General features: G+C 34.7%; 4 protein-coding genes and 1 long non-coding RNA gene across 8 annotated transcripts; 4 read left to right on the plus strand and 1 right to left on the minus strand.

Moving 5' to 3' along the window:
* Window positions 1–2,080: 2,080 nt before the first annotated feature.
* On the plus strand, window positions 2,081–3,483 carry LOC108850101 (transcription factor MYB102-like). Its single transcript, XM_018623683.2, has 3 exons — window positions 2,081–2,239; window positions 2,328–2,457; window positions 2,567–3,483. The coding sequence occupies exons 1-3, from the start codon at window positions 2,107–2,109 to the stop codon at window positions 3,309–3,311; spliced, it is 1,008 nt and encodes a 335-aa protein (XP_018479185.2). The 5' UTR covers window positions 2,081–2,106; the 3' UTR covers window positions 3,312–3,483.
* Window positions 3,484–4,386: 903 nt separating this feature from the next.
* On the plus strand, window positions 4,387–5,043 carry LOC108808629 (uncharacterized protein At1g43920, Chloroplastic-like). The gene is made up of 3 exons (XM_018580743.1): window positions 4,387–4,533; window positions 4,626–4,822; window positions 4,917–5,043. Exons 1-3 carry the CDS (start codon window positions 4,387–4,389, stop codon window positions 5,041–5,043), a joined length of 471 nt encoding a protein of 156 aa, XP_018436245.1.
* An 8,275-nt stretch (window positions 5,044–13,318) lies between these two features.
* Window positions 13,319–17,553, plus strand: LOC108854937 (lysine-specific demethylase JMJ28-like). Of its 3 annotated transcripts, none has more exons than XM_057009064.1 (12): window positions 13,319–14,071; window positions 14,158–14,291; window positions 14,379–14,484; window positions 14,593–14,728; window positions 14,864–14,927; window positions 15,037–15,688; window positions 15,760–16,092; window positions 16,195–16,599; window positions 16,686–16,758; window positions 16,850–16,935; window positions 17,031–17,150; window positions 17,233–17,553. In XM_057009064.1, the coding sequence occupies exons 1-12, from the start codon at window positions 13,460–13,462 to the stop codon at window positions 17,323–17,325; spliced, it is 2,814 nt and encodes a 937-aa protein (XP_056865044.1). In that variant the 5' UTR covers window positions 13,319–13,459; the 3' UTR covers window positions 17,326–17,553. The 3 variants fall into 3 exon arrangements, with proteins under 3 accessions (XP_056865044.1, XP_018484116.2, XP_018484115.2); XM_018628614.2 differs by having other exon boundaries at window positions 13,320–14,071; window positions 15,046–15,688; XM_018628613.2 differs by having other exon boundaries at window positions 13,322–14,071; window positions 15,043–15,688.
* A 1,668-nt stretch (window positions 17,554–19,221) lies between these two features.
* LOC108854940 (cysteine-rich receptor-like protein kinase 29) lies at window positions 19,222–23,061 on the plus strand. Of its 2 annotated transcripts, none has more exons than XM_018628616.2 (7): window positions 19,222–20,092; window positions 20,191–20,304; window positions 21,403–21,557; window positions 21,647–21,857; window positions 21,934–22,177; window positions 22,400–22,547; window positions 22,641–23,061. In XM_018628616.2, exons 1-7 carry the CDS (start codon window positions 19,285–19,287, stop codon window positions 22,947–22,949), a joined length of 1,989 nt encoding a protein of 662 aa, XP_018484118.1. In that variant the 5' UTR covers window positions 19,222–19,284; the 3' UTR covers window positions 22,950–23,061. The 2 variants fall into 2 exon arrangements, with proteins under 2 accessions (XP_018484118.1, XP_018484119.1); XM_018628617.2 differs by having other exon boundaries at window positions 19,223–20,092; window positions 21,427–21,557.
* Window positions 23,062–23,689: 628 nt separating this feature from the next.
* On the minus strand, window positions 23,690–24,121 carry LOC108854942 (uncharacterized). The gene is made up of 2 exons (XR_001949975.2): window positions 23,958–24,121; window positions 23,690–23,841 (listed from the first exon to the last, which is right to left on the minus strand). It is a non-coding gene; the product is annotated as an uncharacterized LOC108854942 (long non-coding RNA).
* Between the last annotated feature and the right edge of the window lie 3,000 nt (window positions 24,122–27,121).

Genomic DNA, 27,121 nt, shown 5'->3' on the forward strand with positions numbered 1-27,121 from the left:
ATATTGATTGGTGAATAATGATTTTGGTATGTAAAGTTATCTCAGTCTGTCCACAATTGATGTTTTCTAAATTTCGGTAAATAATAAAACTCCATTATTGTCATTCGAATTGAATGCGCTATGTATAGTCGAAAATTGACTAGTAAATTTATGTAATCCAAGCGAAACGGTTGGTCCAATATTTTAACTAAATTAGTTCTCTTCATTTTCAAATATTTTATTATCTTTAAACTCCTCAAATATATTGTTTAAAATAAAATGGTAAGCGAACCATATCACTATTCCAGTTATGGAGAAACTTGATCAAATCGAAATTACTCCAAGATCAATACGAATCCGACGACAATATATTGTATTTCAAACTTCGTTGGGTTTTAAAGGTGAGGATCTAAGAGAGCCAAGTATCATAAGAGTGTATATAGTTCGAGCCGAAGAGAGTTGGGTGGTCAAAGTTAAGCGAAATTTGTAACATATATATTTTAGTTATTATACGTTTTTGTTATTGTCGTTTACTTTTTAGATAAAAAGTGGAAAAATGAGTCCAAAGAATAGAAAAAACATGATAGGAGTTGAAACTGAGGGAAAAACGAACGTGGCATCCTCATGTTGGCTACAGGTAATGTGAAGGCTTCTCACAAATCTTGGAGAGCGACGCTCTTTTCACAATCCTCAACCCTTTGATTGTGTTACTTTAATTATCAGAATTTTTTTAAAAAATTATGGGTAAGATAATCATTTATAATTTATCTACTTGATAAAGACGAGAGTAATGCCCAATATTTAAGCGTTAAAAGCGGTGAATCAACTATATATTTCCTTGTGTTGCACATTGAACTACAATAGTATTACAATTTTCGTTTTTACAGTAGCCAAGTTTGCAGTAATACCATACTTATGCGTTGACTACGAGAACTACATCATGTGAATTAGTCCCCTCTCCAGCAACGAGATTTGAATATTGAAGCGTATTTCTTTTACTAGTGGATTCTATATGTGAGTATATATGATGTTTGCGTTAAACATGGGTACGTCGATTCTCTTATGCTAGAACTCGATAATTTTATGTTTTTATTACTTCCTTGATGTTGTAACCAAAAAAGATTATTGATGACTATTGCTAAGAAATTGATGAGAATAAAGGTTACTCTTGTTTTACATTGGAAAATGATCTTAGGTTGTTTGACTCATATCATATACTATGTTTCACGATCATGATAAATAGAACTAACAAAACTGCAATTTTCAACGTTACAGCTACTTTTAAGAGTCATCAAAGTTTCAATAAAACAAGAAAGCTTATTATAAGGCTATAAGCTTAATAAGATACTTTTATTAATTTTTAACAAAATGTTGATCACCGCTCCAGCAAATGTTTAGTAATTTCAACAGTAATCACGAGGAAACAATGACACAACTTGTTTCAAGAAAAATCTTCCACAATCCTATTTTTTAGCAAAAAAAAAACATGGTCGGTGTTCTTTGGAGTTTGAGTTTGTGAATAGTGCTTACGAAAATATAGTGTTTTATGTACAATTTCTTTAAAATATTAAAAAAATCATAGATCATTTGTAATTATGTGTAAAACGAAACACTGTGTTTTATTTATTTTAATTTTGTGTATATGCTTTGCATCTTTAAAGTATGTGTTTTGCATCTATGCGGTTAGTTATAAACGTCCTGTTCAATTTTGTAGCTAACATGTAAGCATAAAAACAAACTCAAACTCCAAAAGAAAATCATCAAGCCAATAATAGGCATGGGAGTTTCAAAAAAAAAAAAAAATAATAGGCATGGACTCTTTTATCAAAAATAATAATAGGCATGGACATAATAAGCAGATACCATGGTATGAACACAACATTTATTCGATTTTGTTTAAAAGAAAAAACTAAATGGAGACGTATATTAATTGAGAAACCGAGGACGGCAACGAACCATATTGACTTCCCCTCTTCTTCAATGCCTATATATACTTCGTACTTTCCATTACGTACCATACGACCTTTGTTTCTCTCTTTCTCATAATTTCATTTAAACTTTCAGATTATTGATAAAAGCAGATTGACCAACTTCTTGTGATTAATCATTAATCATCAAAAACGTCGAATGGCACGATCACCTTGTTGCGAGAAGAACGGACTCAAGAAAGGGCCATGGACTTCAGAGGAAGACCAGAAGCTAATTGAGTATATCCAGAAACATGGATATGGTAACTGGAGAACCTTCCCTAAAAAAGCTGGTATGTTTCTTAATTTGCAATTTAAATCATGTTTTTAGTAAAAAAAGTCTCCATTTGTAATAATTTTGTGTCGTCTTCTAATTATCAGGTTTGCATAGATGTGGAAAAAGTTGTCGATTAAGGTGGACTAACTATCTCCGACCAGATATAAAACGAGGAAGATTCTCCTTCGAAGAAGAAGAAACAATTATTAAACTTCATAGTTTTTTAGGAAACAAGTGAGTTTAACTTTTTTTTTTTCTTTTTTTTTACCAAAGAAAACTTTCTTTTTGTCGGACAGTATTTACTTTGAACTAATCAAGATTCTTATGTTTATTCTTTTTATAGATGGTCTGCAATTGCGGCGCGTTTGCCTGGAAGAACTGATAACGAGATCAAAAACTTTTGGAACACACATATAAGAAAGAAGTTACTAAGAATGGGGATCGATCCAGTGACTCACAGTCTTCGACTTAATCTCCTCGACATCTCAACCATCTTAGCATCATCTCAATACAATTCCTCTTCGCATCACGTGAACATGTCAACACTCATGATGGATGCTCATCGTCAGCAGCAACAATATCCATTGGTTAACCCCGAAATACTCAAGCTCGCTACTTCTCTCTTCTCCCAAAACCAAAACCAAAATCAAGTGGTGGATCATGACCCAAGCACCCACGTAAACCAAACAGGAGTAAACCAATACCAAATCAACCATCAAGAACTCCAGTCTTACTTGCCGCCATTCCCCAATGAAGCTCAGTTTAATGACATGGACCAACAGTTCAATGGTTTCGGAGAACATACTCTCGTTTCGAATACGTCGGTCCAAGATTGCAATATTCCAACGTTTAACGTTTATGAAAGCTCTGGTTTTGTGCTAGATCCTTTTTATTCAGATCAGACTTTCAACTTCGCTACCTCAGTCTTGAATACACCATCCTCGAGCCCCACTATGTTAAACTCATGCTCCACAACTTACATCAACAGTAGTAGTGACAATACTGAAGATGAAAAGGAACACCATTGCAATAATCTTATGAAGTTTGATATTTCCGACTTCTTGGACGTTAATGGTGTTATCATATAAATTCAAGAAATAAAAATCATTGTTGGATAGTCTTTATTTTACTTTTTGTAAAATTAAGATTTGTTTTATGTCTATTTGCATTTGTTTTTACATGTAAAATACCATTCGTTTTCTTGTTGTACTTATGTTTTAGAGGTTATTTACTACTATTTTCAATAATGGAGTTTCCATTATTTATTTCCACTTTATATTTAAATATTTATATTTGGCCGGGTTTACTTTTACATATGCATAGTCTCCTCTCAAGGTTATAATGGACTCAATGATATGAGATGCTAAAATTTCCTGATATAGACATGAAATACATATTTTAATAATTACATTATTGACTTATGTCATGTTTCCCAAAAGGTATTAATGGGAACGTATGAGCCAAACAAACTTGTAGGTCCAAATGATTCACCATATAACCTGTATATTTTATACGTATTCCACTTTTATGATCACAAGATCAACCACATGCATCCCAGCAAAATCTTAAGTAATATTTTAAATTACTTATTAATTACATTGGTATTTCATTTCATATCATCTCTACAACTCCGAGACTACGAGTAATTGAAAAGACTACAAGACGCAAAGACAAGAAACACAAATAGAGCTACCTTTCTCAAAAAAAAAACACAAATAGAAGTTATAGAACTATAGAAGTTAATAGTTTTTTGAGCTTCTATACGTGCAAAAGTTTAAAAAAAAAAATACGTGCAAAAGTTAAAGGGGTCATTACTATTGTATTATTACATGGGAAAATGGTCATTTAAATCATGAACTTTTTAATTTGGTCGAAAAAAGACATGAACTTTTTCATGGACCATTTAAATCATATACTTATTTTGATTAGCCATTTAAGGCATCAACTAAGTTCGACAAAGCCAATTTGAATACGTCGTTAATTCCATTAACAGAGCTATTAGACGGGGTTAATTGCCGTTATTACCTCTGTTAAACACCAAACGATGTCGTTTTAAAATTAGAAAACCCCCAAATCCATATATCTCCAAATCGAAATCCCTAAATCCCTAATTCCCAGAAAGTTCAAAACATACTTTCTTTACAATTTCGTCTCAATTTTCTGATGAGTTCATCTTCAGAGATAAATCATGGGGGAGAAATTCGTGGATTCCCAGTGAAGTGTGAGTGTGGTTTACGCGTAAAGCCTTACCTATTGAAGATACAAGAGAATCCAGGAAGACCTTTCTACCGTTGCATAACCAAAAAAGATGTAAGCTTGTTAGATGTTTACGTTATTTAAACAGCCTCTGAGATGTTTTTTATGTTAGTTTGATATTAACATCTAATTTGATCATGAATTAGGGACATTTATTCAAGTGGGTTGAGGATGCTGTGTGTGAAGAGGTTGAAGATGCTATTCCAAAAATCGAAATCATTGGCAGGAAGCTTACTAATACCATAACTGAGGTAGATGAGTTAAAGACTTTGATTAAAGATTTGAAAGAAGGTGTAGCAAGGAGCGAGATGGAAATAAAGAAGTGGAAAGCGTTGATGATGTTGTGCTTTGTGTGTGTTTGCTTTGTGGTCATTTGCATTGCTTTCTTAATGTTTGGTAAAGCTATGAAAAGCAAGTCTGCATTTACTTCTATGTAGCTTTGATGTTTCTTCTATGTATGTCATGTATGTCGACATTGTTGTTGTCTTTGAGTTTGCATTTGACATTGTTGTTGTGTTTCAGTGCACTGGGTATGGTAATGAGACATTCATGTTTGTTTCATGATTTTCTTGTTGCTAGAATGAGTATTCTGAAAATGAAAACCATATAAGCTAAACATCGATCAGTTAAACATGATAGATCCAAAATAAAACATCAACAAAGCATGATCCACAGCCAAAAGAACTTCAGTTTAAAACAACATTAAGAAAAACAGCATAGCAGGTTCCACCGAAATAAAACAACAAACCATGATCCACAACCAAAACAAATCCAGTTTTTAAACGACAAACAACAGTCCATTCTCTTCAACCGAGCCAAGAAGCCCAGCCTTGTGATCCCTGTTCTTGTACTTGAACTTGAAACAACTCTTGTGATCCTTGTCCTTGACCTTGAGACAACCCTTGTGTTCCTTGACCTTGAGACAAACCTTGTGTTCCTTGACCTTGAGACAGTCCATCCTATATAAAAGAGAGTAAATATTCGTACACCTCAACAATAGCAATGCAGTTTTAGTAGAAGAAATAAACAAACTAACCTGATTTTTTCTTGGTCGACCTCTTGGTCGTTTTGGTTCAGGAGCAGCAGTCTCATTTGGACATTTTTTCTTGTTGTGGCCTTCTTGGTTGCAGTTCGAACATGTCATCACTCTGAAGGCACGTGATAACCTTGTGTTACTCGAAGAAGCCGCTGTCTCATATCTTCCTTTCTTCCTTGCATAGTTACTCGGCCTTCCTGGATCACCATTTCGCCAAGGTGGAGGCAAGACAGGTAGTCTATTCAATCGAGGCCACAACAGCATGCCTTGGACAGGTCTTATTCCGTTTTTGTAAGTTTCCTGCCACGTTTTCGTTTTGTAGTAGTCTGAGACGTAATTTCCAACCTGTTCTTTTCTCCCTATTATCACTGCTGCAGCATGAACACATGGTATCCCAACCATCTCCCACTTTCTACAACCACATGTCCATGTGTTCATATCAACAGAATAACCAACATCATTCAGCTCAACCTCATGGAAATTATTCCTAGCCATGTGTCTGATGCAGTGTTGTGTTCCTGCTATCATCTTTTCTATCTCAGCATGAGCTCTCTTAGTGAACTTAGTCTTCAATCTGCTGGCAATAATAGACCTCTTTTCATTACGCACCATACACTGTCTTCTGATATCTTCTAACATGTCTAGCAATGGTTTTCTCCTTGCTTGACGAATAGTCCTATTAAAAGACTCACTCAGGTTGTTCAGGTTGTCATTGCAGTAGTAACCAGTCCTAAAGAAAGCTCTAGACCATGATGGAGGATTAGTCTTCTGTAGTGAAGTGAAAGCATTTGGATTGTACTTCTCCAAGGCCTCCAAATTGGCAAAATATTCCCCTTTGGTGTAGCTGCGTGCAATCTTCCAAAATAGACGCTTTAGTTGCAAGTCGTGGCTGTCTTTCTTCCAGTTATCCATGATGTGTTTGCAACATTGGCGATGCTCAGCACTTGGTAGCACGTTGTGAATAGCTTTCACTAAACCCTGCAAAAAAAAAAGAGTTACTACATTGAAAGACAACAAAAAAAGACTCAAAATGGAAGATGATATAGTTACCTTCTGTTTATCTGAAATTATTGCTACATTTCTTCCATCATCGAGACCCAAAGTATGAGAGAGATGTCTGACAAACCAGTCCCAGTTATCGTCATTCTCAATCTCAACTACTGCCCACGCAATAGGAACTATCCTATTATCTCCATCCCTACCTACTGCAGCTAAAAGATGTCCCTTAATGTCCCACTTAAGAAAAGCACCATCTAAACCTATGATGGGCCGACATGTTTGCTTCCAAGACTCTCTTTGTGAACTGAAACAAATAAAAAGACGATAGAACCTCTGTTTGCTTCCAACACTCGGTCCAGGGATTGTCTCAATCTCAAACTTGGTGCCTTTGTTAGTTCGGAGTACCTCAGCTTGATAGTCCCAAATCCGAGCAAAATGAGCTTCATGACTTGCTTTTCTTTCTCTCAAAACCTTTGTCTTCGCCTTACCACATTGCTCATCGCTTACAGCCAGATTGTATTCTCTCAAAATCTCTGAAGCCATCTCTTGCTTTGTCAGTTTGGAATTCAGTCTCAACCTCTCTGCAAAGAGCCATGCTATAGTCGATCGCTTCAACATCTTTGAATAACCCGATCTGACACAGGTATGCTCATTGATATAAACTTTCACTTGCATCTTATGCTTTCTCTTCTCATAAGAACAATAAATCCTCCAGCCACAAGGAACATCAGTATCTGAACACTTAGCACCAATCCTCATTGCTTGCGACCTGTAAAGCTTTATATCATATCTGGTTTTTAAAGAATACCTCAGAACAGCAAGCTTGAAGTCTTCTGCAGAGTTATATGTTTTTCCCAAAGCAAGTAGTTCGTCCGGATCTTCATGGTCTCTACGAATTTGCGCTTCCTCATCTTCATCGTCATCAGAAGACAAAGGATCGGGAATCCTCTCATCGTCCCAGATATCATCTCCACTGTCAGCATCACTTCCATCTCCTTCATCTCTCGCAGCTTCTTCATCCATGTTTTCTTCATCAGCTTCCTCTTCGAGGTGTTCCTCTTCCTCATTATGTGTTTGATCATCTTCATTCTCTTCATCAGCACCATCTTCAAGACCATTAAAATCATCATCGCCAAACACAGCACAATCGTCTTCACTTACATCATCTTCTTCCCCACGATTCTCTTCTCTACAAGCCTCTGCTCGGGCCTTAGCTTCACGAAGCCTAGCTTCACGAGCCCTTTCGTCAGTCGCCTCTACTTCACAAGCCCCTGCTCGAGCCTTAGCTTCACGAGCCCTTTCGTCAGTCGCCTCTACTTCACAAGCCTCATCCACTTCACGAGTCCTTTCTTCACGATTCTCTACTTCGCTCGCCTCTAGTACACGAGCCCTTGCTTCACGAGCCTGTGCTCTTGCTTCACGAGCCATTGCTGCACGATTCTCTGCTTCACGAGTCTCTTCCTCACGAGCTCTTTCTTCGCGAGCAGCTGCTCTGGCCTCACGAGCTTCTGCTTCACTTCCGCCTTTCGAAGATTCATCATTCTTCCCCTGTCCTCGTCGATAAGGTATCTTTTCTCTTGGAATTCCCTTCTTTCTTATCATTTTGAAGAGAACGTGTCTGATCAATTGAGCGTTCTGAGAATTAGGGATTTAGGGATTTCGATTTGGGGATATATGGATTTGGGGGTTTTCTAATTTTAAAACGACACCGTTTGGTGTTTAACAGAGGTAATAACGGCAATTAACCCCATCTAATAGCTCTGTTAATGGAATTAACGACGTATTCAAATTGGCTTTGTCGAACTTAGTTGATGCCTTAAATGGCTAATCAAAATAAGTATATGCTTTAAATGGTCCATGAGAAAGTTCATGCCTTTTTTCGACCAAATTAAAAAGTTCATGATTTAAATGACCATTTTCCCATTATTACATGGGATTACAAAAGTACCTAATGGATTGATGACACGCGTCGATGAATTGGCATGTATTTAATGAAAAAAGAGAGCCTCCGTATAATTGAAATCACGGCGTAGGTTTTTGTAATCGCTTTACACGCGTATGTATCAGACACCATTAAGACAGGAACACGTGGAACTCAATAATAGATATGTAGGTCCGGCTTGTTAATAGTTGTTATGTGTTGAACGATGGTTTTTGGATGAGCTGTTAATTTCTGACTCCTAGATTGGACATAAACACTGATCGAACAAATGCTGTGATTTTGACATGATTATTTTCTCTGTCATGTGTATTGTTTTTCAATGACCTTCTAAAAGCCTTTTAGTAAAAGGTATACATGTCTGATGTCTCTCTCTGCCAACTAGTTATTGCTGTAGATTATACGATGACTTCTTTGGCGGTTCCGTTCTTCATTTAGAGACCATAGTGATTTTTTTTTTTTGGTAAAAACCATAGTGATTTTTTGATCACTACGTCGTAGTTCATAAAGCAAAGTCTTATGTTTATGTACGTGTTTGTGTGTAAAACATTCATAATTAATCTATAAGGTTGGGGTTAAAACAAATATTAATTTGACCAGTATAACTTTATAATTAATATGATAAAATTTAATTTACACCAATTTTTTATTAGTACTCTGCAAAATATTTTAAACCCCATAAATAAAACATTGTAGTTCATAACCTAATTCTTATGTTCTGCTAACTCCTTTTTGCATAAAACCCAAAAAAACATCATTTTCGTAAAAGGTTCAAATTATAAGTTGGGAGAAAAAACCTGCAATATTAATCGATTGACTTCAAAACAAAGAATCAGATAAAGTCTACCAATAGTTGTAAATGATTTTGGGCGGTTGGGTATATGAATTTCAGACCCATAGCAAAAAGGTAAACCTTGTTTTACATGCTCGTGTTTGTTTTCGTGTGTGTGTGTGTGTCTATATGTTCATGACAAACAACAATTTTTCTCGCATGCAATTCGTGTTGTGTTTATATGTACCACTTGATCATAAACATACAAAAGATTGTGGTCAAATTTGGAGGTTCATAAAGTTAACCTAATTTAACACCCTTTAAATTCGATATCTAGTTTTATAATAAGTTTTTAGGTACTAGATATATGTTTTTTTCGCTTAATAATACGAGATACTATATGTTTCATATTACATAAGTTCAGATTTGAATTTGTGATGTTGTTGTTCGTTTTGAAGGAGATATACTCCACAGAAGATGAGAAAACTTCAAGCAAATAGTATCGCATAATTAAATCGTATCAAGATATAAGTCAAATTTGATTTTGTGATGTTGATGTTCGTTTTTGAAATATATTCCGTAGATGATAAAAAACGAACATCAACCCCATAATATTAATAAGTTTTATTGGTAAAATTTTTGAAAGAGATATATTCCGTAGATGATTAAAAAACTTCAAGAAAGATAGTGTCGCTTAATTTAATCGGATCAAGATATAAGTCGGTTTTGACTTTGTGATATGCATCATCCATATGGTCCTCTTTCAAATTTCCCCAAAGCTATTTATGAATTAAGCGCGAACATTTGAAATATTGTCTTTAAAAATAACGTTTGAAATATTGTCGCTAGAAATTGACTATTGGACTTTGATAGTGAACTTTTGTCGTCCGTACGGCCAGAAGCTTCTATAATAACATACTGTAGTTATAAATGGTCGATGGCCACGTAATTTGTACGTCATTTATACATCAGGATGGGTTATCCCGCTTTCCCCACTCTAATTATACAAAGAAAAAGAAAGAAAAATACACTGTAGAACATTATAGTAAAACAATAAAATATTACAGAGAATATTAAAGAGTAGAAAGGCTGATATATTGTGAACAAAAAAAAAGAAAGGCTGATATATAATTCTAGATAAATTTGGAAGGCCTTAATTATATACGAAGTACGAACAATGATATCATACTATTTTTAAATTAATGATTCAGATAAAAGAATAAGTAATTTTAGCCTTTGTCCAAAGTAAACAAAATTAGAATTTAGTATACTTTAATTAGTAGTTTGTTTATCACAAGGATATAATATAAAATATTTGAAAACTACTAATATGTGTAAATATGCTAACACATATACTTTTTGTGAACTGGATTTTGTAAGTCAAATAAAAAACATTATCCAATCATGGCTGAACCATAAATATTAATAAGTTTTTCTTCAAAAGAATTTTCTTCTAGAAAAGCAAAAACAAAAGCTCAATTTCAATACCTTTGTAAAAAAAAAATATCTATAAGACCAATTTAGTCACACATGGATAGAAAGTCCAAGCCGTCCACAGGGGAAAAAATGTCTGGATAAAGTCAATTTCAAAAGTTAAGATAAGCACCTCTAAAGTAGAGATGTGTCTTTTGCACGCATAGCGTTATGTTTTTTTTTCGTATTCGGTGTAAAGCAATGTGACTTTGAGTTTCTTAAAAGTACCTATTGAACTACATTAGAAGTATGATCGAAACTAAGTAATGTGACTTTGTGTGTCCTTTATTTCATGACTTGTCACTTATTTATAGGTTAATGTTAAAACTATTTCAGTTCGAAGTTTATACCTATTGAACTACATCAATCAATGCTAAATCGCCAATAAAATAAGTAGGCCTCACTCCATAATATAGACTTTGTCAACTATTTATATATCTCGTCGATGTTTATTTTCACTTTCGTCTAACCAGCTGCAACACAACTGTTAACATGAACTATACTGGTCAAAAATCCAAGTACAAGAGCAATACCATCGATTTTTTTTCCATTATTCAAAAAAGCTTCCGGTCAAAAGCTGACATGCCAACTAAGTAGGCCGTGCAGAAGAATCTAGCATTATAAAAATTTGAAAATGCCAGGCAAACTGGCCCAAAAATACTACGACTTATAAAATCGCACTAAAGGCCCAACAAAAGCCATTACAAACAAACGTATAAGCCTTGTAAAATTAAATCAAAATTTAATAGTAATAAATGTAAGATCCATATAATTTTAGAGTTTATATGTAAAAAAAACTATATAATTTTTGAATAGTAATGACTGAATTTTTTTAACACGATGCTTGAAATTTTTATTAATAAATATATTGAATAAATGTATTGTTAAATAATTATTTTCAAAAGTAAACTTTCATATTAACAAATGATATTACCAAATGATTTCAATAAAATTTTAATATATCCCCAAAATTTAGCTTTATCATAGAAAACAACTAACTAAAGGAATTTTTGTTTTGATAAAAGTTAATAAATGTTAAGCTTGATCCATTACGATACATGATTTCTACTATAGTGAAAATATCTTTAATTTAAAATGAATTAATTCTTTAATCTACATTATTAAAAAAATCACATACATTACATAATATTTAAATTAAGGTTTCAATTGGTGACACCACTTTAGAAAAAAAAAGTGATGAATTGGTTGTTCTTTCAAATTGTTACCAATTAGATTGAATGTTTTGTCAAATTGTTAATACACTGGACCTACTATATTCATCTTTTTTTCCTCATATACGTAGGAATTCTTTAACAAATATTTCATCCTTTAATCTTGATGAGGAACAAGTGGAAAACAATAATTCCTCTTTGTTCATTTTTTTTTTTTCAAATTCAATTCAGCAAATGAATTTTTGTTCAAATTTCTTTGCAGTTATCTCCCTTCATTATTTACACAGTCACCAATTGAAGCCTAAGTATTTTTTGGCTTACCGAAAGTTAACACACGACTAAAAACTAAACTATTGAATTGCACCCAAAAAAAACTAAACTATTGAAATTAGAAATTTTAATCATATGCAGTGGAAAACCAAAATCAGTAGCAAAAGATATTTGATTGTTTATAAAACCAGTAAATCCCCAAATAAATATGATAAAATTAGGGTTGCAAAGGAAAAAAAAGAAAGCCAAAAAAAAAAGAAAGGAAAAAAGAACAGAGGGAGAGAAGGAAGTAACTGAACAATAATCTCTTTTGCTGTTGTTCCCTTGTTGCTTATGAGTGGTGTTTGAGTAGTTTGTCCTGCGTCCGGCGAGTCACCCTCCGCGTGGTGAGCGTTTGGTTTTGGCCTCCGTCGTGGCATCTTTCCAACAAGGGTGAACGGTCGGATCAAGTTTTCGCGCCGGCTAGTCTGTTCATAGTTGGTGGCGGCGTTGCTAGGGTTAGTTGTTAATTGTTTCTGGTCTTTATTTCTGTGTTGTTTCGGTGGATAGGGTCTCGTTTCTGGAGATGCTCACGACCGAGTGGACAGTGGAGATTTCTCTCGGAGGAAGTGAGGGTGAAAAAGACGAAGTTGGTGGATTCGATGGCGGTGGACGAGATCTAGGATATGACCCGTTGAAGAGTTCCGTGAACCAAGCTATACGAAGTCTAGAAGGGAGTGGCCACAGATTCCGGCGATCTTTGGAACTTATTCAGGCGACCACGACGATTCGAAGTTCCGGCCGCGACGGTCGGCCGAGGCAGCGTGGTGACGGTGTTCCGTCGTTAAGGGCGCGACGCGTAGATCCTGGGAGTGGGGGATGCAACCACGTGGAATGATGTCGGTCGGGTTTGGTGGGCTCGTGTTCTTGGACCTTCGGGTCAGGTTTGTTTTTGTGGTTATTTGGGCATGTTGTGGTCTTGGCCTTGCTGGCTTATTTGTAATGGGTTTGTCCCTGTACTTTGGGCTTTGGGCCTTATGTTATATAATTTCAATTTGGGAAAAGAAAAAAAGAGAAGGAAGTAACTGAACAACTAAAGATCCTCTCGATCTTTTTTTTTTTTTTTGGTAAAAAGATCCTCTCGATCTCTGCGATCTTATTACGTTACCAAAGAAAAGCAAGACTCTCCTTCTTCCCTTTAATTACAACTCTGCCACTTCTTCTTCTTCTTCCTCTTCTCAATAAAGCCTCTCTCTCTCTCTCTCTCTCTCTCTCTCTCTCACTACTTCTCTGGGTTCCAGATCACTGTCTGAATTCAGACAATTTTCCTGAATTGGAGAATGTCGGAGACCGAGGCTGTACCCGACGAGTTTCGTTGCAACAGGTCGGACGGGAAGCAATGGCGGTGCAAGAGACGGGCTTTGGAAGGGAAGAAGATGTGCGAGACTCATACCTCGCAGCTCACTCTGAAGCGGAGCAAGCAGAAGAAGGCTGCTGCTTCTGCTGAGTCGACGAGATCAAGGAGAGGAGACGAAGCGTCAGAGATGGAGCGGAGATCGAAGAAGAAGAGGAAGAGAGAGGTGGGAGAAGCAGAGGCTGTTGATGAAGCTGTGAAGAAGATGGATTTGAAGAGAGGGGATTTGCAGTTGGATTTGATAAGGATGGCGTTGAAGAGAGAAGCTGAGAAGAAGAAGAAAGCACCAAAGAAGAAGAAGAAGAAGAAGAGGAAGGAGATTAGTGTTAATAAACATTTCGTTGGGGAGGAGTTAACGAAGGTTCTTCCTTATGGCATTATGGCTATTTCTCCACCTTCTCCGACTACAAGCAATGTGTCATCTCCTTCTCCTTCTCCTTCGCCTTGTGATGTTAAAGTAGGTGAAGAACCTGTTTCTTTGACTAAGAGAAGATTCAGGTCTAAGAATATTGAGCCTTTACCTTTTGGGAAGATGCAGGTAATTCCAAAAAAAAAGGTTAAAGCTTTACACTTTTTGTTTCTTTATTTTGTATATCATTTGGGTTTTATGTGGTTTCTGTAAAGGTGGTTCCTTTCAAGGGAAAATTGGTTAAGGCCAAGAGGAGGTGCCATTGGTGTGGAACCAGAGGATTTGAGGACTTGATTAGCTGTTTGAGTTGTGAAAGGGAGTTCTTTTGCGTTGACTGTATAGAGAAAAGGTATCTTTAGATTGTTTCTGGAATCTCATTGTTTCTAATTTTGGTAGAAACAGTCATCTTATTGAATTGTGGCTTGGAATGAACCAGGAACAAGGGATCAAAAGAAGAAGTTGAGAAAAAATGCCCTGTATGCTGTGGATCATGTAGGTGCAAGGCTTGCTCAGCCTCTGTGTCTGGAGTCACTGAATGTAAGGTCTGACTATCTGATTGTTCTTCAGCCTAAAGTCCTTACAAGTTTTTCTTTTTGTTTCTTTAGATATTTTGTAACACAAAGTTGTTTTACTTGTATAACATGTTGCAGGATTCTCGGAATGTGAGGAGTGGTATTGACAGGGTTTTGCATCTACACTATGCTGTCTGCATGCTTCTTCCTGTATTAAAAGAAATCAATGCAGAAGACAGAGCAGAGGTCGAAAACAACACCGCAGAAAAGAAAGGTATGCTTGATTGTTTGCTTGAATCCTTCTCTGTTTCTATTGCTAATATCTTTCTATCTTAAGATAATTTTCTTATTTTATGTATCCAAAACTAGACTCTTATCTGTTGATTTTCTATTTTCACATTTGTGATAGGGAAAAATCTAGCTGAACTGCAAATCGATAGCTCTGACTTAACCTCTGATGATCAACAGCTCTGGTGCTCACTCTTTTCCCTTGTTCTGTCCCCACTGTTAAGTTTGTCATATTATGTAATCTGCTTTGAGTTTTTTTTTCCTCCCACTAATTCATCTAATATCTGTATGGAGTTGCAGCAGTCGTGACTCTGCTGTTGTGGATTCACAAAAAATGTGCACCCGAAGCTCCTCTGTCCTCAGGCTGAGTGCTGATCAAGACAGGAGTCAAAGGAGCTTATCTAAAAAGTTTGGTTTAGTCAAATGCTTGAATGGTGTAGAATGTTGTAAGCACCCCTTAGCTAATGCCTGCGACCAATCTCTAAATAAAGCTCTGGTAGATTGTAAGCGCGAAGAGGTCAAAAGTTGCAGAAATGACCTTTCTATGAGGAGTCTATTCTCTCTGGAGTTTACAAGCAAGTTAGAGACCAGTGCAGAGGAAATAGTCAGTTGCTATGAGTTGCCTGAAACCTTAGATAAACACTTGCGATGTCCGTTTTGTCTTGGAAGGGAAAAACCATCTAGTAGCAGCCGTTTGAAAGAAGCATCCAGGAGAAGAGGAGACTCAACTGATAACTTCTTATACTACCCCACAGTGATGGATTTTCAACAGAACAATCTCGAACACTTTCAGACACACTGGAGCAAAGGGCATCCTGTTATAGTTCGCAGTGTGCTAAAGGGAGGTTCAAACCTGAACTGGGATCCAATAGCCTTGTTTTGTAGCTATCTTAAGAAGAGCAATAGCAAAACCGGTAATGCAGCCGATGGCGTGGATTGGTTTGAGGTTAGTGACTTCTGTTCTCTTTATGAAATTTTTAATAGTCTTTAACTGGTATGTATCTTATTCAATGACAGGTGGACATTGGGGTGAAACAAGTATTTTTGGGGTCTTTGAGAGGAGGAGAGGCTGAGACTAATACTTGTCAAGAGAGGCTGAAATTGGAGGGATGGCTTTCGTCTTCTTTGTTTAAAGAAGAGTTCCCAAATCATTATGCTGAAATCCTGAGAAGTTTACCAATTCCTTATTACATGGATCCTAAGCGTGGTATACTAAATATCGCTGCTGGTTTACCTGATGTTATCCAAGCTCCCAACCTAGGTCCATGCCTCAATATCTCTTACAGGAGTGGTGAAGAATATGCAAAGTTTGATTTTGTGAAGAAGTTAGGTTTTGAAACTTGTGACATGGTAAAGTAAAACTGTGGTCTGCTGCTGCATTTTCTTTGACTTTTCTCGTTAAACCTTTAGATCTAGTTGTATCTTTCTCAAGCTTTTGATTTGTTTCTGCAGGTTGATATCTTGTTGCATGTCACAGAAACAGTAGTGTCAACAAAGCAGATTTGCAGAATAAGAAAGCTAATGCAAAATATTGGAAGAGTAAGATCTAAAAACCCAGAAAAGAGGAAGGAGAGTAGGGGAAAGAAACATGATAGGATTGACACTTCATATGCTCAGAGGGATTGGTCGGATGACTCTTGCAGTTCTGATTCAGAATCTTCACAACACCGTTTAGGCAGTGGTGAGTTTAAGGTAGAGGAAAGAGAGAGTTGCAACGACTCATGTGAAGAAGGAAGCCTAAGCAACTCTTGTGGTGCCCAATGGGATGTATTCCAGATACAAGATGTTTCTAAACTTCTTGAGTATATTAAGAACCACTGTCTGGAGCTAGTGCCCACGGATTCCAGCAAAGAACAAGTAAGTGTTTGGTTGATAGCTTAAACACATCTACAAGAGAACAATCATTGATCTGTTTCCATTTTTATTATCCTTTATCATTGCAGGTGTGTCATCCATTACTTGAACAGAGTTACTATCTTGATGAGTATCACAAAGCAAGGCTTAAGGAAGAGTTTGGTAAGTATCATATCCTCATTTCTTCTATTTTTTTTATCTTACCATTGTGTTAAACATACTCAGCATCATGCCGCTTATTCTGTTTCATTAGATGTTGAACCATGGAGTTTTGATCAATGTGTTGGGGAAGCAGTCATCGTGCCTGCTGGATGTCCATACCAAAATAGAAAGAACAAGGTATATTTTCTTATCACTCACTCAACACGCTCTCATCTTGTTTATAATCGCAAGTTATTACTATAATTAACATAACTTTGGCATGTATTTGCTAGTCTTGCGTGAATGCGGTCGTGAATTTTCTTTCACCTGAACACGTTACTGAATCTATAAAACGAGTGGACGAGCTTAATCAACTCCCTCAGAACGTCAAAACGAATGCAAACAAGATTGAGGTAACTTCCCTTTGTTTTAAAACAAGATTGAATATGTAAAAAGAGTATTGTTTTTATGTATATGTATTGCTGCTTAATCCAGGTGAAGAAAATGGCTATCTATAAAGTCAGCGAAGCTATAAAGGAGATCCGGGAGCTCACATCTTCTGATTCAACCGCTGCATCGAGGTTATAACTAGAAGTAGAGGTACCAAATCTTTGATTCTTGACGATTGAGAACTACACCACCATTCTTGGAGGAAAGATTTAAAGCTGTTGAGTTATAGTTTCAAGGACTAGCAGAATGTAAAGATATATATTGTTGAAAATAAACAAACAAGAACAAAAGAGGAACAATGGGGGGAATTGATTTGTCATTCAGATTGTTGTTAGGTGCGAATTAATAAAAGAAGCATTGATATTAGACTCGCAATTTACGTATGCTAGAAAAGTTTACTCGGTAAGGCTAGAGCCCCCAGCCTTAAGGATCTTGAAACTGATGTCCTAACTTTGACCAACTTATCATCGGCTGGATTCCCTTCTCAGTAAACATGGTTCAAAACGCATTTGCTAAAACTAGGCATAACAACGTTGATTTAATTCACATGCTTTTTGGCTTCTTCACATATTAACCTCCCTCTCTTGGTGATGATATCGGCCATGATCTTGGCGTCATAGATCAGTCCATCCGTTTTCTAGAACCAGCTCTAGCCCTCTTTTGAGGGCTGCGGATTCTGCAACGGTGCTTGTGGCTTTCCCTACGGGTTCTGAGTATACAAGAATGAACTCAGCTTTGTGGTTCCTGAATATTCCTCCGATGCTTGGCCTGTCCTTGTCTTCTCGACCCATCTAAGCTTTAGCCTTGTCCATTCAATATCTGGTTTCTTTCAGACATCAAAAGCTTGTTTATGGTAGTTTCTGATTAAGAATATGGTAGCTCGTGTTTGAAGCAACCTTGGGAATCTAGTTAACATGGAGTTTATAAGTTTGTTGATAACTTTTCCCACAAGGTATTTTAAGCAAATTTTTGTTTACTCGTTTAGTTCTTCTCTAATCTTCATAAGTGTTGTTTTAGTTCTTCTCTAATCAAATATTTTAATGATCAGATTCCATTTTTCCTTACAAATAGAGCCATAGACATTCCTTCAGATAAACACGACATAACAAAATAAGATGCGAGTTATTTCAGAAGACAACATTAAGATTGAAATCTCTCGTGTGTCCCAAGGAACAGATCGAACAAATAAATTTTCGGTTTTGTTTATCCCGGTTTATCGTGTGTTTCAATCTGTGTACGGGCTTGATAGTTGGTTGGTTGAATTGAGCTATATTCCTCATTTTTGCTGTTTCCAAGAAAAGAGGTGTGAATAAGTATATGGTCTTTCTTTGCTATCCTGTGAGCCGAAATTTCCAACAAGCCAATATACTTCAATGTGCTGAACATTTTGGTGGTTTCTGGTTTGCGTATTCCAAATCAGTATACACCATCAATGTGCCGAAATTTCAACAAAACCAATATATGTCCAGATTAGTTTCTACATGGTTTAGAAAAACATTCAAAGTTTCAGTCCTTTTCGGTTCCTATAGGAACTTGAGAGGAAATAAGTGAGAAATAGACACTTCTTATTCTTATAACTTTTTTCACACGGTTGACATGATTTTCTGCACTAAGAGCATTTAACTCACACCATTTGACTCCAAAGTAAATTTAGAATACAATCTTCTCTAATATAAATAAAAATATATAATTATTCTAAAACTGAAGTAACGAATTTATTTTTATTTAAAATAAAATAGGGTTCAAATAAAACTCAGATGTATTATGGAGTTATTCCAATTTGAAAAAATGGAGTATGCATTAGAAATGCTCTAAATCATTAGTTTTATATTGTATTAGATGAATGATTCTATTACCGTGCAGGACCAGACAACCTCGCCAGGGCTGCCCACTTGTGCCTACTACTGAATTTTCTCCTTGGTTTTGATCAGCAACTTGTGTTCTTTCAGCTGTCAGGTTTTGTCAGATTCTGAAATAGTTCAAAGAAAACCATGCAAAAAAAATTAAAAAAGAAAGAAAGAGATCAACCTTTATTATACGTTTCAAGGGTTATTTAATACTACAGATAACAGAGAAAAAAAACAACTTAAATCTTCCATGGAGCATGTCAGACTTATCGTCTTCTTTGCATGTTTCCTAATGTTTGTTCCATTAAAAGCCTTAGCTCAGGCAGATACCTATCAGTTTGCTCCAAGGTTCAGATGTTTAGACCGAGGCAACTTCACAGCCAACAGCACTTTTGCCGGAAACCTCAACCGCCTTGTCTCCTCTCTCTCCTCAGTAACATCCCCTGAAGCTTATGGCTTCTACAACCTCTCCTCTGGTAGCTTATCTGGAGAAAGAGCTTATGCAATTGGTCTGTGTAGAAGAGAAGTCAGAAGAGATGACTGTCTCAGCTGTATTCAGAGAGCAGCACGAAACCTCACCGAGCAGTGTCCTCAGACAAAACAAGCTGTTGTGTGGTACACGCGCTGTATGTTTCGTTACTCGAACATGACACTTTATGGAAAGAAAGAGACGTTCCCAACTCTGCATTTTATTGCCGGTCAAACGATACCATCAAACGAAGATGAGTTCAAGCGTCTGCGAAGAGGGCTATTGGATAGGCTCAAAGGGATAGCAGCTGCTGGTGGGCCGAATAGGAAATACGCTCAAGGGAACGGTTCGGGTACGTCAGGGTACAGGACATTCTACGGGAGTGCGCAGTGTTCGCCGGATTTGTCTGAAAAGGATTGTGATGACTGTCTTGTTTTTGGGTTTGGGCAAATCCCACTTTGTTGTGATGATCAGATTGGTCTTAGGTGGTTTTGTCCTAGTTGTAACTTCCGGTTTGAGAAGTCGCGATTTTTTGAGCTTGACGCCGACCTTGAACCTGATCCACCTGCTACAAAAACTGAGAGAACAGGTACATACAAATTCTTGTGTATTCTGCTGCAGATCTTTGTCCCTAGTGTTGAATGTTTTGTTCTCTTGATTAATTAACCCAATGAAATTTTATTGTAGGATATAAAGTCGTTATTGCGATAGTCGTTCCAATAGTTCTTGTTGCTTCATTTGCAATTTGGCTATGCTATGTCTTGAAGTGGAAGAAGAACAAGTCTAGAGATAGAGTCGAAGGTAACAGAACGTCAATATTCTGCTTGCTACGGTTACGCTGTTTAATAGGCATGAGTATCCCAACACCCGTGCAGGTTTTGAAAATAGACCCATTCAAGTATTACAAATTCTTGAGTCATTTCAAGGCTGGTCCTTTTAAGTCCGGATGGGTTTGGTTATGATATATATCGGGGCCAGAAAATAATCGAATAACTTGTATATCTGAAATGGGGTTCAGATATATATACTTGAAATAACCATATAACATATTTTGTATCTAAACTACCCAAATTAATTTTTAAAAATATAAAAAAATGTTCAATCATATATAGTTCAAATCAGTTTTTATATCCAAAAATAACCAGTGGATATGATTATTTGGATACACTGTATTCAAACTATCCAGTTTTATCCAAAAATACTCAAAATAATTAATATGTTTGATTTATGATTTTAATTTTAAGTACAATTTTTTTTTGGGTGAATTGGCTTAAAACATAAGAAGAATGTATTAATCAGGAAAATACCTAAATATTGTGGGGAAAGAGTGATGCAGGAGGGAAAAAACTTGGAAAAAAATAAGGTAGGGAATGCAAATATGGTAAAAGTTGTAGGCATTGAATGCAAATATTCATTTTTTTTTTGCACAAAAGTACAAAAATATTATAGATATAACTATAACTACTAATTATATATATATATTGGTATTTGGTTATATTCATTCAGTTTTGGTTCAGACCATTTCTTCAGATAACAATTTAGGATTTATACGAATATTTACCCCAAGTCTGATCGAATTAGGGACCCTCATCTTCGGGTTGTTGTTTATGGGTCAGCTTTTTGGTGTGGATATTATTTAGAGCATCTCCAACCCACTCCATAATTTACTCCAAAATTGAGAATGGAGTTGGAAATGGAGTGGAAAATGGAGTGGTGACCAAAAAATAAAAACTATAGAGTAATGCTTTTATTTTTTGGTCATCACTCCATTTTTCACTCCATTTCCAACTATATTCTTAATTTTGGAATAAAATATGAAGTGGAGTTAGAGATGCCCTTAGTTCGTGGGAATTAAAAATTAAAAATATAGTTCATGATAACTTATGTCTGCATATTTAGTTCGTGGGAATCCGCCTTTGTCAGGATCAGTTGCCGAAGATGAGGTCTTGAGTACAGATTCTCTGGTAGTTGACTTTGAAGATCTAAAGGTGGCAACAAATAACTTTTCTTCTGAAAACGAACTTGGACGTGGTGGGTTTGGTTCAGTTTATAAGGTAAGTATCTTCGACCAAACTTATTATTTGGTAAGTTATGGTTTGGTTATTTGAGAGATTTATAAACTTTGGGATTATGTATGCCCCAGGGTGTGTTCTCTCATGGGAAAGAAATCGCGGTAAAAAGATTGTCGGGTACTTCTGGACAAGGAGACACTGAATTCAAGAACGAAATCTTAGTACTTGCAAAACTTCAACATAGGAACTTGGTTAGGCTTTTAGGTTTCTGCATACATGGACAAGAAAGACTACTTGTTTATGAGCTGATCAAGAATGCTAGTCTTGACCATTTCATCTTTGGTAATGTTTCTCCTCTTTTTGCTATATATGATCCTTACCATTTTTCTGCTCTGTGTTGATCTTTGCGTGGTTGCAGATCCTGAGAAGCGTCAACTTTTGGATTGGGGAATGCGATACAAAATGATTAACGGAGTTGCTAGAGGACTTCTTTATCTTCATCAAGACTCTCGTTTTCGGACCATTCACCGTGATCTCAAAGCTAGCAACATTCTTTTGGACCAAGAACTGAATCCAAAAATTGCTGATTTTGGATTAGCTAAACTCTTTGACACAGGCCAAACCATGACACAGCGATTCACAAACAGAATTGCAGGAACTTAGTAAGTAAAATAGTCTTACTAAAAACATTGAGCAAGGAATATTTAGAGAGCATTTGCATTTTAAAATGGTTTTTACTTTTAGAATGTTTTAATAACAATAGTTGATTATAGAGATTTCTTGATTATATGATATACAACATAATGCTTTTGCAAAGCTCTACCAGACATTACTTGATTAAATCCAAAAACAAACCGGTATTAATGGTTTTTTCTTTTTCGTAGCGGGTATATGGCTCCGGAATACGCCATGTACGGACAATTCTCAGTTAAAACAGACGTTTTCAGCTTTGGTGTATTAGTGATTGAGATCATTACAGGTAAGAGAAACAACAGTGGTGGATCTGAAGAAGAGGAAAATATTCTTGTGTGGGTAAGTGTACAAAACCAAACTGGTATTACCTAGTTTTCCTATTTTCTTAGTCTTAGTACATGAACCTTTTTTATTCTATTTTTTTCTTCTCAGGTATGGAGAAGTTGGAGAGAAGACACTTTACAAAGCGTGATCGATCCAAGTTTAACCACAGGATCAAGAAACGAGATCTTGAGGTGCATACACATTGGTCTGTTATGTGTTCAAGAGAGTGCAGCGACTAGACCAACAATGGTCTCGGTTGCTCTTATGCTCAACAGCGATTCATTTAATCTCCCGACACCTTCAGGGCCTGCGCTTGTGTTAGAAAGTGTGATGCCTCCGAATGTTTCATCATCGACGACTATAGAGTTACAAACTTCGTTGGATGATATCAATGTTTCTGAGTTATCTCTTCGTTAGATGATGCAATCTTAAGTTTTTTATTTTATTATTATTCTCCATAATACTCTTTCTATTTTTGTTTACACAAATTAAGAAAGTGACGGAAATATATATAAGTTATTATTGATTATACCTCTTTGATTAATATTATTTGAGATAAATAAAATTATTTATAAAATCAATGCAGTTTGCAATCAATTTTTAGCTGAAAGTAAGTATAATTTGTATTAGAATTGTAAATTGACATTTTTTGTATAACAAAAAAAAAGATTAGAATGACACTTAATATAAAACAGATGGAGTACGTGAGAATGCTCAATGAAGTCTAGCTCGGCTAAAGTCTAACTTAAGCTATTTTTCTTTGGTGAGGTCTAGCTAACCCTCACTTGTTTCTCACTTGGGTTACAACTGAACAAAAGCATACAAAAGAAAAACACAAGCGTACACACAATCTCTTTCTTTACTCTCTCGTTGTCTTTGTTTTTTGTTGAGTGAAGAGAAAATTCTTTAACGGTCTTCATTTCGTACATTGATTAGTTGGATACTTTTACACTTTCACACACCCATGTTGTACCCTAATCCAGCACCAGAGTCGAGGCTTAGAGCATCATTATCCCAAAGACTCCTTTAAGATCTCTTATTTATTTTTTAATACTTTTTAAGTAGTAAAGTGAATTAAGAGACTTAATTAAGAGATTTCAACATTTATGTGCTCCATTGCAAGTCTTTTAACTAAGAGTTATTAAAAAAAAAACTGATAAGAAAGCAAACTGATTCCATTAAAACACAGTTCAAACAAGTTTTGTTTCAGTTTCTTTGCTAAAAACACAGTAAAAACTCGATCTTTAAATCTCTCTAGTAAATCGCCAGGGAAAAAAGGATGTTCATCAGGGCTCTTGTACATTCCAACCTTAATCATTTACCATAACAGAACAGAAACCAAGATTCAATCTTTCCATCCATTAACTTTGTAAAACCTATTCTATCGAGCATGTACTCAACCAAAGAGCCGGGAAGAGAAAATACTTGTGCTTTGATGGCAGACTCGTATGCCTTAGGTGAGGCTGGAACTTGGCCTCTGCAACAAATTTACCGTAATTGATCCTCTTTGACAGAGACTGCAATAAACATCACCAAACTACATGAGTACTTAATTTACAAAAGAGCTAAAAAGTCAACACAGAAAGCAAACCTGAAGGCAGATTGCATCACAACGCGAAAAATAAGTTATTTATGAAATGGTCCTTTAAATCTTTAATGTTCTTATTTCTTACTTAAATAATATTTTAAAATGATACAACAACGTGAAAAATAAGTTATTCTATTATTTAATAATTTGACATAAAATGTATAACATAATTAAATAACAAAAATAATATAAAATAAAATAACATAAATAATTGATTTAAATGTCCGATTTCAAAAAAAAAATATTCGATTTAGGAATATCAAAGATAAAAAAACTCATTTTTTCATTACGAAATGCATTAATCGATCATTTGTGGGAAAATATTTTAATGCTTATTATTGAACCAACTTATACATTATGTTTTATTCTATTTTTATGATTTTTGTACCTTTTAATAATAAATGTTTAATTTAAATAAATTATAATTTAAAGTATTTTTGCAAACATAAAATAGTTGGAGTTAATTAGTAAACTTTTATAAGTATAAGATGTTATTAACAATTATTAATTATTTTTGGAGTAAAAAATGGAGTAATACATTGGAGTAAAACATCACTCCATTTTGGAGTTGCACCATTTTGGAGTAAAATTTGGAGTAATACATTGGAGATACTCTTAGACGGCTGGGCCTGGGAACATGCGGATGGACCGATAACAAGAGCTAAAATTTGAGCTCAATAGTGAACTATGAGTCGGTCTCAAATGAATAAAGTAATCCCCTAGTCTATATTTGAGAAGTGATTTTGCCACATGTCCTCTCTACAATCATTCTCATAAAAATAATATGACATGGCTATTAAAATTGATGACATGTCTTATAAATTAATATGACATGGACAATTGTATTTAATGTTAATTTATATTTTTGGTAAACTTTATAAAATATGGTAATAACTCATATATATCATTTATTGTCGATTTATATTTTTGGACTTTTTTAAAATATGGTAATAACTCATAAATCATCATTAAAAAAATATATTCAATTATGGTATTTCAAATTTTGAAATATCATTTAAACTAAAAGTATTTCAAAATATATACATATTTTTAGAAAATTATAAAAATTAAATCATAAAATCAAATTAAATCGTAAAATCATTAGTTTCTATATATATCTACAGATTTTATAAATATTTTTTAATTTAATTTTTGACAATTATGAAATTTTACATCTTCTAGACTATATTGAGAAGTGATTTTGCCACATGTCTTCTCTATAATCATTTTCACAAAATAATATGACATGACTACTAAAATGATGACATGTCTAATAGATTAATATGACGTGAAAAATTATATTTAATGTTAATTTATATTTTTGGTAAACTTTTAAAATATGGTAATAACTCATATATTACATTTATTGTCGATTTATATTTTTGGATTTTTTAAAAATATGGTAATAACTCATAAATCATCATTAAAATAAATATATTTAATTATGGCATTTCAAATTTCGAAATATTTTTAAATTAAAAATATTTCAAAAATATATACATATTTTTAGAAGATTATAAAAATTAAATCATTAATAAAATTAAATCGTAAAATCATTAGTTTCTTATATATATCTACAGATTTTATAAATATTGTTTAATTTTAATTTTTGACAATTATGCAATTTTAAATATTTATTTAATATATTTAATTAAAATAAATAGATAGAAAAATCTACTTAAGATTTTAAATATATACATGCACATTCTTAAATATAATTCAAAATAAACAAAATTGTTTTTATCTTAATTTTAATGTTCAGTTAAATCAAATTTATATTAAAATATTGATAAGAAAAAGAAAATTTATAATATTAATAAAAAATAAATATAATTTATATTTATCTGTTAAAAAATATTTTAAAATTTTATTTACTGCACATGGTGCAGGAAAACACCTAGTTCACAATGATGTATAAATTAGTTTTAAAACCTTATATATTGATTAGGAGAGTTTTAAATAATGCATAAATGATCATAAAGGTTGTTACACCCGTCACTGTATTTTAGACGGAGAATGATAGAAATTATTAGAACTAAAGTTTTTTTTCTTGAAACTAACTAAAGTTCGAAGATTTATTTCGTCGAGTGTTTATTTATGATCCACGAGTTTTATTACAGATTACTGTATGATTCTCCTAAATTTCAGGAAGATCTCTCTCTTTCTACTCTCTGGTTCAGAAACTTGCAAGCAAAGAAAATATGAGAAACACAGTTACCTACATTTTCTTGAAATTTTAGTTTATCGACACAGATATATGATTCATTTTGGTTCTGTTTACATATAGTAAGAAACTCAGCAGATCAACCAGTAAGAAAAAATAATATTCAATATTTCAATGATCAGATTCCATTCTTCTCACCAATACAGCCATAATCATTCTGCTCACAACACGACATAACGATATAAGATGCGATTTGTTTCAGAAGACAGCATTAAGACTGAAGTCTTTCGTGTAACCTAAGAAACATCGCGAACAATGCGACGAACAGACATGAAATTGGATGTCAAACTGTTCCCATTCCTTGGATTTTACTTCTTTTTAAAAAAAAATTAAACAGTTACCTTTTCGAAGTTTTAAAAGATTCCAAAATCTCGAACAAGTACGTTTATCCCGGTTTATCGTGTGTTTCAATCTGTTTTGACCCGATCTGGGCTTGATAGTTGGTTGTTGGACCGAGCTATATTCCTCCTGTTTGCTATTTCCAAGAAAAGAGATGTGAATAAGTAATATGATCTTTTTCATCCAAGTACATGCCTTTGTTATCCTGTGAGACTAATTTTCGACAAACTGCCAATATACATCAGTGTGCTGAATATTTTGGTGGTTTGTGGTTTGCGTATTACAAACCAATATTTGCCGAAATTTCAACAAACCCAATATACAAGATTAGTTTGAACTTCTACATGGTTTAAAAAGCATTCAAAGTTTCAGTCCTTGTCAGTTCCTATAGTAGGGTACTTGAGAGGAAAGGAGTCAGAAACAGACTTTTTTTTTTGT

Source organism: Raphanus sativus, chromosome 4 (genome assembly GCF_000801105.2).
Source record: "Raphanus sativus cultivar WK10039 chromosome 4, ASM80110v3, whole genome shotgun sequence".
Taxonomy (NCBI): domain Eukaryota; kingdom Viridiplantae; phylum Streptophyta; class Magnoliopsida; order Brassicales; family Brassicaceae; genus Raphanus; species Raphanus sativus.

What these genes read in the sequence shown, in the direction of transcription:
- LOC108850101 (XM_018623683.2), top strand. Translation starts at nt 2,107, where the DNA reads ATGGCACGATCACCTTGTTGCGAGAAGAACGGACTCAAGAAAGGGCCA. An exon ending in AACCTTCCCTAAAAAAGCTG is followed by an intron (nt 2,240 to 2,327) that starts GTATGTTTCTTA and finishes TCTAATTATCAG; the next exon opens with GTTTGCATAGATGTGGAAAA. An exon ending in CATAGTTTTTTAGGAAACAA is followed by an intron (nt 2,458 to 2,566) that starts GTGAGTTTAACT and finishes TTCTTTTTATAG; the next exon opens with ATGGTCTGCAATTGCGGCGC.
- LOC108808629 (XM_018580743.1), top strand. Translation starts at nt 4,387, where the DNA reads ATGAGTTCATCTTCAGAGATAAATCATGGGGGAGAAATTCGTGGATTC. An exon ending in GTTGCATAACCAAAAAAGAT is followed by an intron (nt 4,534 to 4,625) that starts GTAAGCTTGTTA and finishes ATCATGAATTAG; the next exon opens with GGACATTTATTCAAGTGGGT. An exon ending in TGGAAAGCGTTGATGATGTT is followed by an intron (nt 4,823 to 4,916) that starts GTGCTTTGTGTG and finishes ACTTCTATGTAG; the next exon opens with CTTTGATGTTTCTTCTATGT.
- LOC108854937 (XM_057009064.1), top strand. Translation starts at nt 13,460, where the DNA reads ATGTCGGAGACCGAGGCTGTACCCGACGAGTTTCGTTGCAACAGGTCG. An exon ending in CGGATTCCAGCAAAGAACAA is followed by an intron (nt 16,600 to 16,685) that starts GTAAGTGTTTGG and finishes TTATCATTGCAG; the next exon opens with GTGTGTCATCCATTACTTGA. An exon ending in AAGGCTTAAGGAAGAGTTTG is followed by an intron (nt 16,759 to 16,849) that starts GTAAGTATCATA and finishes CTGTTTCATTAG; the next exon opens with ATGTTGAACCATGGAGTTTT.
- LOC108854940 (XM_018628616.2), top strand. Translation starts at nt 19,285, where the DNA reads ATGGAGCATGTCAGACTTATCGTCTTCTTTGCATGTTTCCTAATGTTT. An exon ending in AACAGAATTGCAGGAACTTA is followed by an intron (nt 22,178 to 22,399) that starts GTAAGTAAAATA and finishes TCTTTTTCGTAG; the next exon opens with CGGGTATATGGCTCCGGAAT. An exon ending in AGGAAAATATTCTTGTGTGG is followed by an intron (nt 22,548 to 22,640) that starts GTAAGTGTACAA and finishes TTTTCTTCTCAG; the next exon opens with GTATGGAGAAGTTGGAGAGA.